This window comes from Lepisosteus platostomus, chromosome 11 (genome assembly GCF_059453375.1).
Source record: "Lepisosteus platostomus isolate fLepPlt1 chromosome 11, fLepPlt1.hap1, whole genome shotgun sequence".
Taxonomy (NCBI): domain Eukaryota; kingdom Metazoa; phylum Chordata; class Actinopteri; order Semionotiformes; family Lepisosteidae; genus Lepisosteus; species Lepisosteus platostomus.
The window spans coordinates 37,116,144-37,131,508 of record NC_142621.1 but is presented as its reverse complement, the minus strand read 5'-3'; the positions used below and the strand labels follow the sequence as shown (position 1 = coordinate 37,131,508).

The 15,365-nt window shown below is 39.8% G+C and overlaps 1 protein-coding gene across 5 annotated transcripts in view; it reads right to left on the bottom strand.

Annotated features, from left to right (window-relative positions):
* Positions 1-15,365, bottom strand: part of caskin2b (CASK interacting protein 2b) — a 125,266-nt gene that overhangs the window by 65,401 nt on the left and 44,500 nt on the right. For all 5 annotated transcript variants that reach the window (XM_088599481.1, XM_088599485.1, XM_088599483.1 and 2 more), the window contains one exon: positions 1,048-1,099. In XM_088599481.1, coding sequence (XP_088455607.1) covers positions 1,048-1,099 — 52 coding nt within the window. The remainder of the gene's footprint in view (positions 1-1,047; positions 1,100-15,365) is intronic.

Genomic DNA, 15,365 nt, shown 5'->3' with positions numbered 1-15,365 from the left:
AAACTGGTACCTGCACTGCAGTGGAGAGCTGATATTCCAGTTGGAGTCACTGCGGTATATTTTTTGTGATTGAATAGATGAAAGGCACTATATAAGAGCTGCCTGGTGGTGTTCTTCTAGAATCTATATTAAAAGACTCCTAACAAGCTAACTTTAAAAAGCTAATCAACTGGACCTAACTAATGAAAACAACTTAATGTAGGACACTGTCCTTGTGACAAAACAATGCTTTAAAGATAGTACAGTACATCCTCTATCTATGAATCCATTTACCCAGGATGCCTTATTAGATTGGATATTTTCATATGCTATGATAAATGTAGTCATTTACTCCCCTCACCTGGCAGTGAAGTTGCTATTTAGTATTTACTGTAAAATCCTTGAGTCAGGTCTCCTTGCAGTCTCCTGTGTTAAAGACTACAAAGTTTCAGTTATTTGGGTTCGCCAGTGCAGGACAAAAGACTCAGTTCATAGATAATGACAAGAGCACAAATTGGGAGTTCTCCTTTGTTAGTACTGCAGCACCAAGAGGAAGGGCTCTGTGATTACAGCTCAGACACAACAAGAGGAAGGCAGATGCAGCTCACAGCCAGACACTGCAGTGTCACAATGGCAGGACACCTCCGCTACAAGGTTTCCAAGCAAGGCTCACAGGTCACAGGTGTTTCATTCAGAAGCCTGACAGAAAAGTTCACATGTTCACACTATGACATTGACATTTTCTTTTACAGTACACACCTGCAGTTGTAAAAACAGAGAGACCATCTGCTGATGACATCTTTGTCTTTCATCTCCTTAACCACTAATAATGGGAGGTTTGACCTCTAAAACAGGTACTTTGAGAATCCAGCCTTTCATTTTTGTTTAAGAAGAACATATCACAGACTGAGCCAGGAGAAATGAAACTAACACTTTGCAGCTAGAAAGGTTAAAATCATAGTTCTCTAAAAGGCATTCAGACATTCCTTTAGAACAGACATGTAGGACGAGATGATATACTGCAGCAGCTAGGTACAGTATAATTCAGAGAGTATGTTGTGGACTCACCCATCAGAATCTTGGTAATTGACGTTCAGTCTCTTTGTGGAGCCCAGCAACTCTGGAAAAACACAACAGGGGGAAAGGGTTACTACTGCAGATATGACAAAGCCCAGCACAGCCATAAAAATACAGAGTGGAGTCAATGGCAATTTTTAATGGCAAAATCATGTGTAGTTACAGATCTTGAGTAAGAGTGTTTCACAAAGAAATAAGAAACGGGGCTTTTTAAGAGCGCCCTGCACTGAGAAAGACAAGGTGGCCACTACATTTAGCTCACCCAGATTTTCAAAATGTAAAATACAAAGGGATCAGCTACTTTTTCTAGAAATGCAGTAATAAAAGAGTAAAAAGAGCTTGGCTTTCTGGTATCTTTATCTTATTAAGGCCGCAAAAAGCCTTGAAACTTCATCTAAAACAAAAAGAAACAATGCTGCTAAATTACAGATATCTGGACCAAAACATTTTGAAAACTTCAATGAGCTAGTACAACAATTTATTTTCTTACGACAACTGGGATTTTTTACATTCTTTTATTCAGTTTTGTCATTTAAAATAAAAAAAAACTAAAAAAAATGTTCGCATGGTGGTATGTTAAGACAATGCACAGTCATTGTTTAGGACTGGGTCTGCTTCAGCACTCGGGTCATGTTTTTCTTAAATAAGAAAAGTGATTTGCACGGGTTTTATAACACTGACAAATAATTTTACACTGTAATATGTTCATTATTATGATCAATGCATACATTTTAACTTTAGTAAAAAACACATGGTTTCAAAGTTATTCCAACTCTTTTATTCAAAGTAGTGGAAGGATGGAAGCACAATGGAAGCACTTTTACATGGTCATTTAGAAGCGAGTCCTAGAACTTATCACTGAATGTGCGGAACGGAAGACCACCCACAAAGCCAGATACACACCTGAGGATTCTGGAATTAGATCTCATGCAGCCAATTACATGGAAATCAATAACATGTGCTGGGTTAAATGCTTGAGTAAACAGACTCCTAGGAACGTGAGGACACAAGAAACAAGAGGAGGCCATCCATCTTGCTCGATTTCAAGTAGTAATTCATTTTTCCAAGATCCCCGAAAGGGAGATGGCTTCAACATCCCAGGGAGATGGCTTCAACAACACAACACAACACAACACTACTGGGAACTTTGTTCCTGACACCTACCTCTCTATTTGTAAATAGGTGCCTTCTACTCTAAATCCTAAATGCACTAATTCCGCTTTTGCCCCGAAGTCCTTGTCTCATTGTTAACTATTAAGGAATTTGCTGGGTGGGCTTGTCAGTGCTTTTCAGGAATTAAAACACTTGTCACAGATATAAAACACATGCAGTTCCTTTCACCTACAGTATGTGTGTGGACCAGGATTTTTTCTGTGCATTTTTCCTTGATCCTTTTCCAGGGCAGTGGCAGGAATCTCTCTGCTTGCATTACTGAATGAAGGCTTACTGTCTGCTTTCTCATTTCTTTTGGATTTTTACACACAGTGACGCACGTTGCAATGGATGGTCATCTGAGTGCAAACAAATTAAAATCCAAGTCTGATGGAGTAAGTGGGCTGTTGTTTTTGGAGGCTCACACCACAAGAACATCTGTGTTTTCTGCATGGAAGTAAGAGAAGGCATACAAGCTGAGGGTATGTGAAGTATCTGTCAAAGATCTGTCACAAACCCAACAAACACATTTCAAAGCCACAGTAATAAGCCTGACCGACTTCAGCATTCCAGTTTCCTCTTGGTATGACACCTTTGATTGCTTTACTGACGCGGAACCCACCACTGATTTATAGGGGCTGCCTTTTTTCATAAACCAAATTTTTATTCATTTTCAATTTTCTGAAAACCAAAGAAAAACAATAAATCATTTTCCCTCTCACTGCCCTTGGCATCATGGTTTGCAGGAGAAATCCTACATAAATAATTCTGAGGTAGGACAGGAGCCATTGCTGCCAGAGGAGGGACTACTGCGATTCCCAACACTGTCGAACATCTTGTTAAGCTACAGCAAGGCCAGCCAGCCAGATCCGTTTCTAGTGAAAGGACAGGGCTGTACAGTAGCAATGAGAGCAAGTAAGACCAGTTTACAATGATGGGTCAAAAAAGAGGAAACCTGTTTCTAAAACATAATTTCAGCTGGACACTCTCAAACACTCTCACCTTAACTTTAACATAATCCATGTCTTATTTGCAGAATTTGATCAGTGCAAGCCTTGTAAAAGTACAAGACTGCTGTCCCTACAGAATTCATATTGTTCCAGGCAGGTTCATGTTATTGTACAGCAGAAACTAAACTTTTAAAGTTCTTAGAAAAAGAACACATCCTTGTTTTATAAATAATGATCCACAGACATGGAGGACTGGAACCAAAGCAGAAATTATAAACCCTGATGAAAACATTGATCCTGTATTACTGGGACATGGAAAAAGGTGCAACGTTTTGGACAGTCTACTCATTTTCATGATCTAAGCGCCTTGTCTGAGCCAGGCCTAAAGCTGGAGATAAGAAGGTGTGCTTGCATCCTGAAAGTTGTGGAGCAATGCCAAATCATCATGACAGCTGCCCAGCATGAATGATCAGGGTGCTGGTGTGTGAGGAAGCAGCTATGACCTCTCTCTGCTCTCTATCTGTTCTTTCTCGTCAAGAAGTCACAAAGAGATGGCAAACAAAATCAATCTGACCAAGCTCTCAGACAAAACTCACCTACTCATTTCTCATTAATCAGTGTTAAAACTTTTCAGATTACAACTGCTTGGTACTTTTTGGCTTTGAGGAGGTTAGAACAAGTATTGGGGGAAGAAATGAATCCACCCAACACAAGAGGATAGGAATCCTGCACTTAAACAAAGCTTTGTGTTCTTAGTTTATATTAAATGCAGCACTGCATATTAATGTTATGGTATCTAAATAACTGGAATAGCCTGACAAACTACACAAAGGAAGGATCACTCTTCCCAATCAATTATTTTTCTCTCTCCTTACGAAAAATGTAATCAAATCATGTTTTCATTAAGCGCTGTTTAAAATGTAAGCATATTAGCTACCAGGTTCTTCATTTTGCTAATCTTTCTTCTGTCCTCATGGCTTGACCTCTTGGGTAGGTGTAGCATAGTTTGAGATCCATGAGGACTGGACAATGATGTCCTAAATATGACTTGGCGTGAAGCAATCACAGAGAACAGCCATCATCTTCCCCAGACATTGGCTGAAAAAAGAGAGGTTTCATTTCTCTTTAAATTCCTTTGGTTGAATTGTATTCAGGAGTTTCCAGAATCTACAGCATGATGCAGGCAGGGTATTACTATTAGCTGGTACAGGAAGCACTGCCCCAGAAACAGAGGGACACTTACTGTTGGAGAGCCAGTGCTTTCTGCTTTATAAGTATGATGGACAGTTACCATTTAACGTTAATGGAAAACAGATTTCACATAAGTGGGGTAATATCTTTTTTTTACAGGAGAGCCAAGAGTTCACAGACCTATTGCTGTTTTTCTCACCTTCTTAGTAGTGTGGAACAGTGTTACAAACACCCAGCTCTCTCTCACTCACATCTGAGAATGTGTGTGGTTTATGAGCTGTCACTACAAGCTGGCTCCTAGCAGGAATGTGGTTTGAATAGGCTGGCAGGGAAAGGTTAGACAGCATTCACCCTGTGTCAGCTGGGAAGAGCGAACTTAATTACACAGCTCCCATTTACAGTTCTCCATTGGGACACCCTAATACGCATTAAGAAACAATTAAGAATACCCCAAATACCTTTACCCTGAAAACATGACAGAGTGCTAATTTACTAGCAGAAGAATTGAGCAGTCTTGTTTAGGCTAATTTTTTCTTAACTAAAAGTCCTTAGTGCTAAATTGATTTCTTGGAGATCATTTACTGTTGATTGAATGCATTGCTCTCATGTTTGTCAAAATAACAGCACTAAGTATAAGTGCTTTCTCAGTCCATTTGAAGATGCCAATCTGAGAGACGGAAATGCCAGTCAGCCGACTACGTGAAATGAGGCACAGCAGGCTTTTCTCATGCACACAGCCAACCATGTGGTCTGGGACAATTTACACACACAAACACACACATGCAACAAAAGTTCTCTTCAGTGTAGTGTTGGTTACCCACGCACCTGTGGCAAATGAAAAGTTCCTGGCTCTTCTTGCACTGCGGGTAATTAAAGAAATGAGCAACACTTAGTTTAGGGTGGTTTCATACAGTACTTAGAAACTAACAAACTCATTACCAACACTTTCCCCTGATCTACACTTGTCAGCGTATTATTGCCATCATTGCTAGGACTTTAATAGCAACTACAATTCATGGCACAAGACAGACGTTATCCACTCATTTATCTGAGAGGTACAGTAAGAATGAAAAAATAATGGTCACCTGCACATACTGTACAGTATAAATACCAATAGCCAGTTTAACTTTGAAATGTAGATTAGGTCCAACTCTGTGATCTAAAGGTTCTCACTCTGTTTTCTTTGGATATTAGAAAAACCGCACTCCTCAAGTTCTAACTCCTTTCTGAAACCAACAGGTAGAGCTGCAGGCTCACAGGAATGTGCTGTGTCGGCAGAGGAAGCTGGGAAACTGATGAAAAATGTGCTGTGTGTTTTCCTGCCTCGCCGGCAAGGTGCATTAAGTTTGGTTTTCCCACGCAACTTCACTTCCTCTGCGAGGCTTTGATTTGACTGGCTGCTTCCAAATCTTAAATCTTCCACTGGGGCCAGTTGATTGACCCCATGACCAGGGCTCGACCTCTGCTGCCAGGTCAGGGCACATTAAAAGCCAGGCTGAAGGGACTGGCCCAGAGATAAGGACTGGGCTGTGCACTCAAACTTTGTTCTGCTGTAATTATGGCTCCAATCCATCAGAGTCCTGTTGCTTTAATTAAAGACAATATTGTCACTTAGCCCTGCAGGGGCTCAATGGTTCTTGAAATATCAGCTCACTAAGGGTTTCAAGCTCCCTTGCTGTTAGGAGACCTCACTCTTGCCAGACATAATCAATCTTATTGTCTCTCTCCTTCCCTTCTCCACACTTTCTTTTGACTCAACACAGGCACATACTTCCCTGCCTGGACATTCTTCTTGGCTGCGATATGATTAAAACTATTTCCACCTGCTCCGAAACCTCTAAATTTAATCAAAGCCATTATGGTTGTAGATGAATCCCATTGCTGGACAGAATTTTGTAACCATTCCCACGGTCAGCAGGGAAGCTCTTTTGTCCAGCTTTAGAAAGATTTGGAACTTAAATGAGCTCAAAGTGAACAACTTAATCTTTCTCACTCTTTCATAACTGCACTCATGCTATTTTCCTTGTTTGACGTGTGGTCTGCATGGATCACTCATGCCATTTCCATTTAGACAGCTTTATATCATCCATGCCAACTTAACCCTTTCTTCAAGATGAAAGGGAAAAAAAAACATCTGAAGGCGCATTCTCTGTTAAGGCGCCTGTTAGCAGTGACTGACATTACAGCCAACAGCTTAAGAACATGAAGTCTCAAGTAGTTGGACTGGGTGCTATTTGAAAGGTTTCACCTATTGCATGTGTGAAATGTAATCTGTCTTGCAGCTATTCTAAATCCAGTGACCGTTATGACAGTTGCAGAAATATATTATATTTTAGATTAGCTACTATACATTCTGCTTCCAAAGTCTAAACCCACAAACTGTCCTCAAAGTAGATTGTTTCTAGGGACCTGTGGAAAGACTTGGCAGATATTGTGAGCGTACACCAAGCACTGCAGATGGCAAAGCTATCAGAAGTATCAGACTAACATGTGTAGAAGCCCTCCTCATTCCCTGACTCTATTCAAGGGGTACAGATTAGGGGCAGCCAAAAACATAAGTCAATTCAATGATGGTAGGGTGTATACTGCCAAAAATGATCTGTTTTGAGTTGCATGAATGGTCTATATTTTCAAACAGTCACAACTGTAATCACAGATAGTTCATTGGATGTTAAGGGCAAGAAAAGAAGTCTGGGTGCTGAGCTGTGCTCAGTTTGAGTACCCTCCAGGTTGTTATGGGATCATTAAATTACTAACAACCCTACAGCAAAAAGAACTCATATCATTCCTATTTATTTCTTAAATAATTATAATCAGGGAAACCACCCACTGAATCTAAACCAATGACAATCCTAACTGAACATTAGTCTGCCGACAGTAATATTTTAATGTACTGGAGCCTATCCAGGTACTGTGAAGTATAATAAACAGTCCTTCAGAAGAGCGATGCAGAGAGTCCACATCGTAGTTTCTAGCCGCACAACATTAGGCCAGCATCAAGATGTGACCACATGGGCTTCAGTCCAGAGTTTTCAAGATATATCCTGTATTGATTGTTCTGCAGATAAGAAAGCACATTAATTAACCTCTACATAGTGAACAATTACTATTTGTGGTGCTGGCATGCCCTGTGGTAGACTGGGTGTGTCAAAGCAGGGTTACTTATGACATGACAGCCTCAGGCAAGGAAAGAAACCCTGAAAACTTTCTTTTGCACTACAGAGAGGGTCTAGCCTTGTTCTATCTAGAAACCAGATATGTGCTGCATAGTTTGGGGTTGGCTTGCCAAATACAAACTCAATAAACAAATAACAGGCTTAGCAGAACTCTATCAACCTGGAGCCCTCTCCATTCCCCATTCCATGTCATTAGATAAAGATGAAAGTGGGACGTTGTGTTCTTTTTCTGTTGAGTATCAAATTGAGTTCGTGACAAATATCGCATGTCAAAACAGCTACATTAACCTACCCTGTTCAAAGCAGATTCAATTAAATGGCAGGTTTTGTGTCCTTTTAAAAACAAGGAACAAAAAATGATGCCAAGTTTCCCAGGGAAAGCTTGTGTTCAGATGACATTTATCTGGTCTTCTTTTATTTAATAGCTGGCATCTGCAAGCATCAAGTTGTCAGCTTGGATTTTCCACTTCTCTGTGTTAGAAATGTTGATGGGACAGAAGGCACGTACAAGCAGAGGATGGATATAATTAATCTACGCGTCACTCCTCCTACTCGCCTACACCTATTGTCCACTATCCCCACCTCATGTGCATGGCTTTAGGGATAACACAGATGCAAGGGGTTCAAACACAGATGCTTGCTCCACAGAAACCGATGAAAAAGCGGTTCCCACAAAGCTCTAAATGACCTGGCAAGAGTAGCTTCTCTTTACACCAGGCAGCTAGTCTTTTACTTAGCATAAACGCACCTACAAAAAGATCTGCTTAAAACGTGAGGTGGCAGACCTTTTGGACAGGATTTCACTAATCACACCTTGCACAAGTTTCACAACTGCCTCTTCTGTAGCCACTAGCTGTCACACCAAACTCTTATAGCTCTTAGTTCAAACCAGGCAGCGCAATCTGCTGCAAAAAAGATACTTTTCATTGAATAGTACACCGTATCTGTGGATGACACCTTCAGATACAGTGAAAGTGTATTTGGCAACCAAAGTGGAACCTGGTGTTCTAAAAGTACTTCATTGGCCACCACAAAGTGCTGACATTAACATTTAAGGCCATGTGGGTAAATCCAGAAAACAACAGGAGAAATACAACAGACCTAACAGCCTTGCGAAATGTTTTACAGGAAATCTGGAATGCAATTTCTTGGAATGGTACTTTCAGTCTTACACCATGAACACACCACAACAAATGGGGACAATCAAAAAGGAAGTGAACAATACAAAGCACTAAGCAAAACTGGCCTGAATCCCATGGAAACAGTAATAGTGTACACACACCTCTAAAAAATGACATTCAACACAGGATGCTATGATGACACTTACAATCTGAATAATTACAAAAATACAATACCTCTTCCATGGAATAAGCCACTGCATTACTTATTTGTCAAAGTAAATGTAAATTCTACAGAGCTGCATTAAATAAAATCCAGCAGATCAAATTGGTGACTTGACTGAATTATTTCTTGCAGATGAGCAGCACATCTCCTGATCCATTTTTATTTATGATGGAGCCAAATATGGAGCAACCCTCTTCCTGTGCACCGAAGAGCCAGTAACTACAGTATACCCAGCAGTATACCCAGAAACACATTTTCTGTGAACTTCACACAGCTCTGGGCGGTTACATCTTTGATCATGTTGCTTAATGAATGGTTTTGTATTCTTTGCAGCATCCAGTTGAACACAGAGAAAAACTGTATTCTGGGTATTCTGAAATTTTGGTTTAGTGGAGATGGAAATTCCCGTTGCACACGGGGCAGGACCATATAGCTACCCCTGTCCGTGAACTAGTGGTACATTTTAAAGAGCATCCTAAAAATAGTTCAGGTGGGTAGCTGTCCCAGCATGCGTAGGCTGCAAAGGAACAAGTAATAGGTTTATTCCATGCTGAAAAGAGAAGAAAGAAAACACAGCGTTTCGACCTAAAGAAGGCTACACGGCCGAAACATTGTGTATTCTTTCTTCTCTTTTCAGCATGGAATAAACCTATTATTTGTTCCTTTGCAGCCTAAAAATAGGCCTACTTCAAAGAAACAAAACAAGGAAAGATTCAACAAAAAGATAGGAAGATACTCCACAGTAAACTGGGGACGTGTCATTTTATCTGCGATTTGATCCTGACATGCCACATAAACTTTAATTTAGGAGGCACTTCTACTCATCAATTAGCAAAACAATCAAAACAACCTCCCCTCTCTGAAAGAGGAATGTCTTCAGAGGAGGAAACGCAACTCTGACCCTAAATATTGCGGCAAGCTGATCTTTTGAACTTTCCATCTGCTACACATTTGTTCAAAGTTATTTTTAATGTTGTTTATGGAAAGGAAAAAGGCTTCTTGCTGTTCTCTGCAACAGTTGTTGAGACTAAAAAACTATCGGATGCTGGTTTGTGAGCCACAAAAATGCAGGACAACCAAGTCTGAATTTAGGAGAGAGCCTCACTGCTGAAACATATGATCTGAAGGATGGACTGGACTGCAGGATAGTTAACGGCGTAAAAATATTTGGATATTCACAGAAACTAAAGTTAGACTGGAAAATAACTAAACATCTGAGAAAAAGCATTCCCAGCCTTACTTTTTGTACAAAGTAAATACAATCTCTCTGTGTTTCATTTCCATTTATTGTAGAAATAGTTGTGTAATTTAACCCAGTACAAAAACAGCAATCATCCACATGCTTGTGTTTTATGTCTAGTTAGGGAAGCTTACTGGAATGACTGTTCTGAGGGCCTCTTTGTGGTTTTAAGATGAAATTAACTCTAAAAAAGGGCCGACGTGATCAGATTACTCTCATATTAGTTTGTGCTGTCTATGGGACTGTTGTGGTAGATTAATAAAACAGGACAGCACTTTTGCCATTGAAAGAAGTTAAAACCTAATTAAAGAAATGCAATTTCTAAGATCAGCTATGATATATTACAAATCTTGGAATTACAAACCACCCAGAGCTTTATTTACGCTCTGTATAAATTAGGGAAACATAGCACTTTTGAAGTAAAGAGAGTGACAAGTTTTCAACACATCACCATCGCCACAATCACATGGGGCAAGGCCCATGGAAGAATAGGTTCAGACCCACTCCAGTTAGCCTAAGCAAACTGAAAAGCCAGAACTAAGTTAGTAAGCTTGTTAAGAGAGAACATTAAAGGGTTTCATTTTTATGTAGACATTTGGCTGCCTATTACAGGGAAAATAAAGTAAAAGAGATTTTGTCTTTTGTTGGTTTGCAGTTCTGAGTCAGACAGAGTCCCAGCCCTGCTGAGAGAATGTAATTAAATGAGAAAAAGAAGAAAAGAAGCCCTTGAATCAATTCATGTGTGGTGGTTACATTCACACGTTCTGTTCATCTGTCTGCCCTGTGAGTCTTGTGCAGCAGGTCAGAAACAGATGCCGGCGAAATCACTCTTGTGTGAGATCTGCTCGAAGAACGAGGGGAGCAGGGTGGTCAACCACCAAGGTGTTCCTGCTTCTGGATTAATGTTGAAAGTCCTTGCCTGCTGGCCTGTTCACCCCTCCGAGAAGCCACGTCCCTGTTGCTTGTTTTACAGGTCACCAATTGGAAAACCACAGATCCGACCAGTTACCGGGGCAGAAAATAAACCCCAATGGGAAAGTCCCATCGTGGGCCCTTCCGCGCAGGTCACGTGAGTGATATACTGTACGGTCTCAGCCCCGTGATCACATCAACACCAGCCTCTGCTGGGTAAGCCAATCCTGTTTCCTTAACTCCACTGGAAGTCAAGGAAAGGGGGACAGCAAGCCACTGACACCGACCTTGCAGTTCAGCTGGTACTCACTCTTCACAAATCACTATGATGGTGTATTGACTTGTAGAATCGAGTACCTTCCAAAAAGACAGGAATAATAAAAGTCTCACAATCCAAACCTATCATCTTTATCAGAATTTAGAAATCTGCAAAACAATCTTCTTCTCGCCTGGCATGTAACACAGGGCTAAGCCACCAGATGCTCTATTTAAACTTATAAGGTTCACTATTATAATTGTGGAACGTATGCAGCAGTTTTATAGTATGTATGCAGTACACAGTATGTAATAAAATCACACAAAATGCAACGAATCACACAAGGTTATCTACTGACAAATCTGATTCTAGATTTTTATTTTTGGGAATGACTCACATGAACATGTCAAGACCATAAAGTAAACCACCAATCACTTTTGCACAATTTCCTTTGTTTAACTTGTCCATTGCTTATCTTTAATTTACATGAACATCTGCAGACCTGTTCCCTGTGTCAGCACTGCCACAGGGAACTATAGAGAAACTATACTAATTCACTCCTAATACAGTACATGACTGAAGCACAAAGAGACAGAAACTGTCTTTCTATCTACAAATCCATCACCTAGTTGTAGAAATATGACATATTGCTCAACTTTGTTCTTGACATTGAAATTTTAAAAACCTTGCATTTTTGCACTTGTCTGTAGTACTTTACAATTGCTGTACTGTGCCCTGTTATGCAATTAAGCTCATATTTTAAAGAGTTTTGAGGCAATGCTCAACATGAAAGAGCTCTGTAAATCAAAACCCTATTGAGAACAGTTATAAAAAAAGTTCACCAACACCTTCTCCTGAACTTTGAATTCAAGTACAAGCTTGTCAAGTCCGCTGTATTATAGGTAACACTATTTTTCCTGTAATCACCCAGTATTTCGCTCAGTATTTCTCCTTCACTATGGAACTTATGGATTTGATTTAATGTTACAGTCCCTATTTTGGGGCTTGCCTGCAAATACAACTACAGTACTTCATACTGCACAATTCAAAGCACTATTTCTGATATGATGATCATAGCATTGCCTGAGGCACTTTACATTATTTAAAGTACATGGCCTTGGGAAAGGTGTTATTACAGAAATAAATAATTCCTGGAAGTCCCGTTGACTACATGTGACAAAACTAAAATACAGGTAAAACAAAAATCTTTCACTGAATAACAAGGAACCTACTCTATTTTTTCCCTTATAACACAGCAGTTTTCCAAGTGCTGTTTTAAGAATGAAGTCCACTGTTTGGAGAAGCAGCTCCTGGCCAGTCCAACCTTGGTAGCACTCAGCCACTTGGGAACCATTACTGTGGGAATCATGGTCACAGTCCAGAAGTTACACCCCAGTAACTCAGGCTGAAACCAACAACTATTGCGCCTTGTCTGCACTCTTTAGCAAGAGCTTTTATTAACTAAGCCACTCTGGTGCAAGTCTGAAGAGCTTTAAAATTAGGAACACACTTGTCAGCTCTTCTCCATAAAGGCTGAGGGTGGAGGGTGCAATGTCCTCTGTGAAAATTAAATCTGGGGATTCATCCTTCTAGAAATTTAAAATGGAAGACAATATGGAACACACTTCATTGCATTTTGAATTAAACGGAAAACACGATATGTTACCACTGAATAATGGAACAGCTTCCTAAAATAGTGAACAGGTGGCAGCCCCCCTCAGCAGCCCATATGTGTGTCTCCAACAAGAGGACCTGACAATATAACGAATTACAGGACTCAATCATTCCCAAACAGCCTATGGCGCCACATATTCAACACAGAATTACCAGCTTCCTGTTTTTTTTTTTAGGATTACCTCAGTACTTCAGATACATACTTAGAATTTCACTTGACAATACACATGATTATCCTGAGTGATGTATTTTGTTAACTGAAAAGAATGGCAAGTAAGCACACAGCAGATATTTTTATACCTGCTAGTTAGAGTTAGTCATCAGGAACAGCATTGTACAATGTGGGCTTGGCTGTATTCATTATCAACACCTTCAATCAGTCAATCACAGCACAAAACCAAGCAAGCAGCTGGCTGATAACCTCATTTCAACATCTTTTTACACTTCGGCCTGGCGACACTGACTTCCTCCTACAACAATGTGCCGTTTGGAAAATACAGGTTTGACAGTTTATAGACTGGGCACAGCTTTCATCAGCGCACATTCAAGAACAGTAAAGAGGAGGGAGAAGGTCAAATTGAAATGAGAGCTACACTCTCACACAGTGAAAACCCAGCAAGAACCACTTTCAAGGTAGTTACTTCAAAAATATAGTATATCTATACACAGTGCAATTAAAACATTTCTGAATCCCCAATATAATTGTAGGAATTACAGTTTCTTACACTGATAACTTTTCTTAAAATCCTTTAAAGTGTTTACTGTATATCGACCAGTTCAGAGTGTTTTGATGCATAACAGTGTATGAAGTAGAAAAAAGGAATAATTAAGAATCATGTAATATGTAAACCCATAGTTTATGTAGCACAATTAAGGTGATTAGAATCGGGTAGGTAAATACATGGGTGACAAATAAACAAGAATGGAGGATGCACAGGCCCCGTCCTATATCATGGCCAGAAACTTTAAGTGGTTTGGTCATTATCATACAGGTTAGCATAAATACAGTACACTGGGCTACGGTAAAGACATTTTAGAGGAAGTAAGAAAAAATGTTGATGTTCTTGAGTCTGGGGAGAGTAACAAAAGCATTTCTTAATATTTGCTGTCAAACAGTCTATTGATTAAAATTTTCAAGAAAATCTCTCTGCCCAGCACCAGTCATCCTACCCAGATCTTTCCAAGAGCGACAGGGAAAACCATCCAGGAAATCTCAAAGAAGCCCAGAGTATCACCTAAGGATCTACAGACCTCTCTCACTAAGGCTTGTGTTCATGGCTTAATCATGAGAAAAAGACTGGACAGGAATATTTTTTACAGTACAGGATGATAACCAGTGAGAAAGTATTGCTCACTAAAAAGAACAGTTTCCCGACTCAAGGTCACCAAAAAACACCTGAACAAACCACAAGACTACTGGAAGAATGTTCTCTGGAATACTGAGTCAAAAGTTGAACCTTTTGGTTACAATGATAACCATTTTAAGTGAAAGGCAGCACTTGGTTTTACCAACAGAAGAACCTCATCCCAGCCATCGAGCATGGTGGTAGTAGTATCATGGCTTAGGGCTGCTTTGCTGCCTCAGGACCAGTTCAGCCTGACGTCAGTGACAGAACCACAAATTCAGTCTTGTATCGGCATATTCAGGAGGAGACTCCAGATGGCAAATGGATCTGGCTATCCATTTGTCAGTTGAAGCTGAGATGAAAGAGGGTTATGTAGCAAAACAGTGATTCTAAACATACAAACTGATCTAAGCAGATTGGATGAAGAAGATGAAATTTGATATTCTGGCTTGCTTGAGTCAATATCTGGAAATAATATTTTGATGAAATAATATTTTTATGGCAATACCTAAAGTGAAATATTAATGCAAGGAACCCCTTGAATCCCTATAGAAGCAGTTCTATAAACAAGAATGGGTGAAAAGTTCTAATAGCTGTTGTGAGACAATGAGAAACAATCACAGGAAACATCTAGCCGAAGTGATCGCTGTTCAAAGAGGTGCCACCACTTACTTGATCACATACTTATTCACACTAGGATAATTACTGTTGTTAATGAAATCAGACTTTCATGAAGATCTAAATATGTTATGGATCTAAAATATACAGAAATAAAGACCAAACTAGGGGACCCACAACATTTTTGATGCACTGGAAGTGTATTTTAAATCAAGATCAGCATCAAATACATCCCACGCAGGGTATCATAATGAAAAGTACTTGTGTTAATGTATCTCCGACTACTAATGATTCATCTTTTTGCCATCTTTAGCTAAAAACCATAGTTAATAATACAGCTGCATTATGTTGCTATAATGCAATTGATACAGTTGCATAATGTAACATCATTAATACTGTACATTCACCAGTTAACTAAATTGTACAGTGCTGTACTAAGCAGGGTGGTCT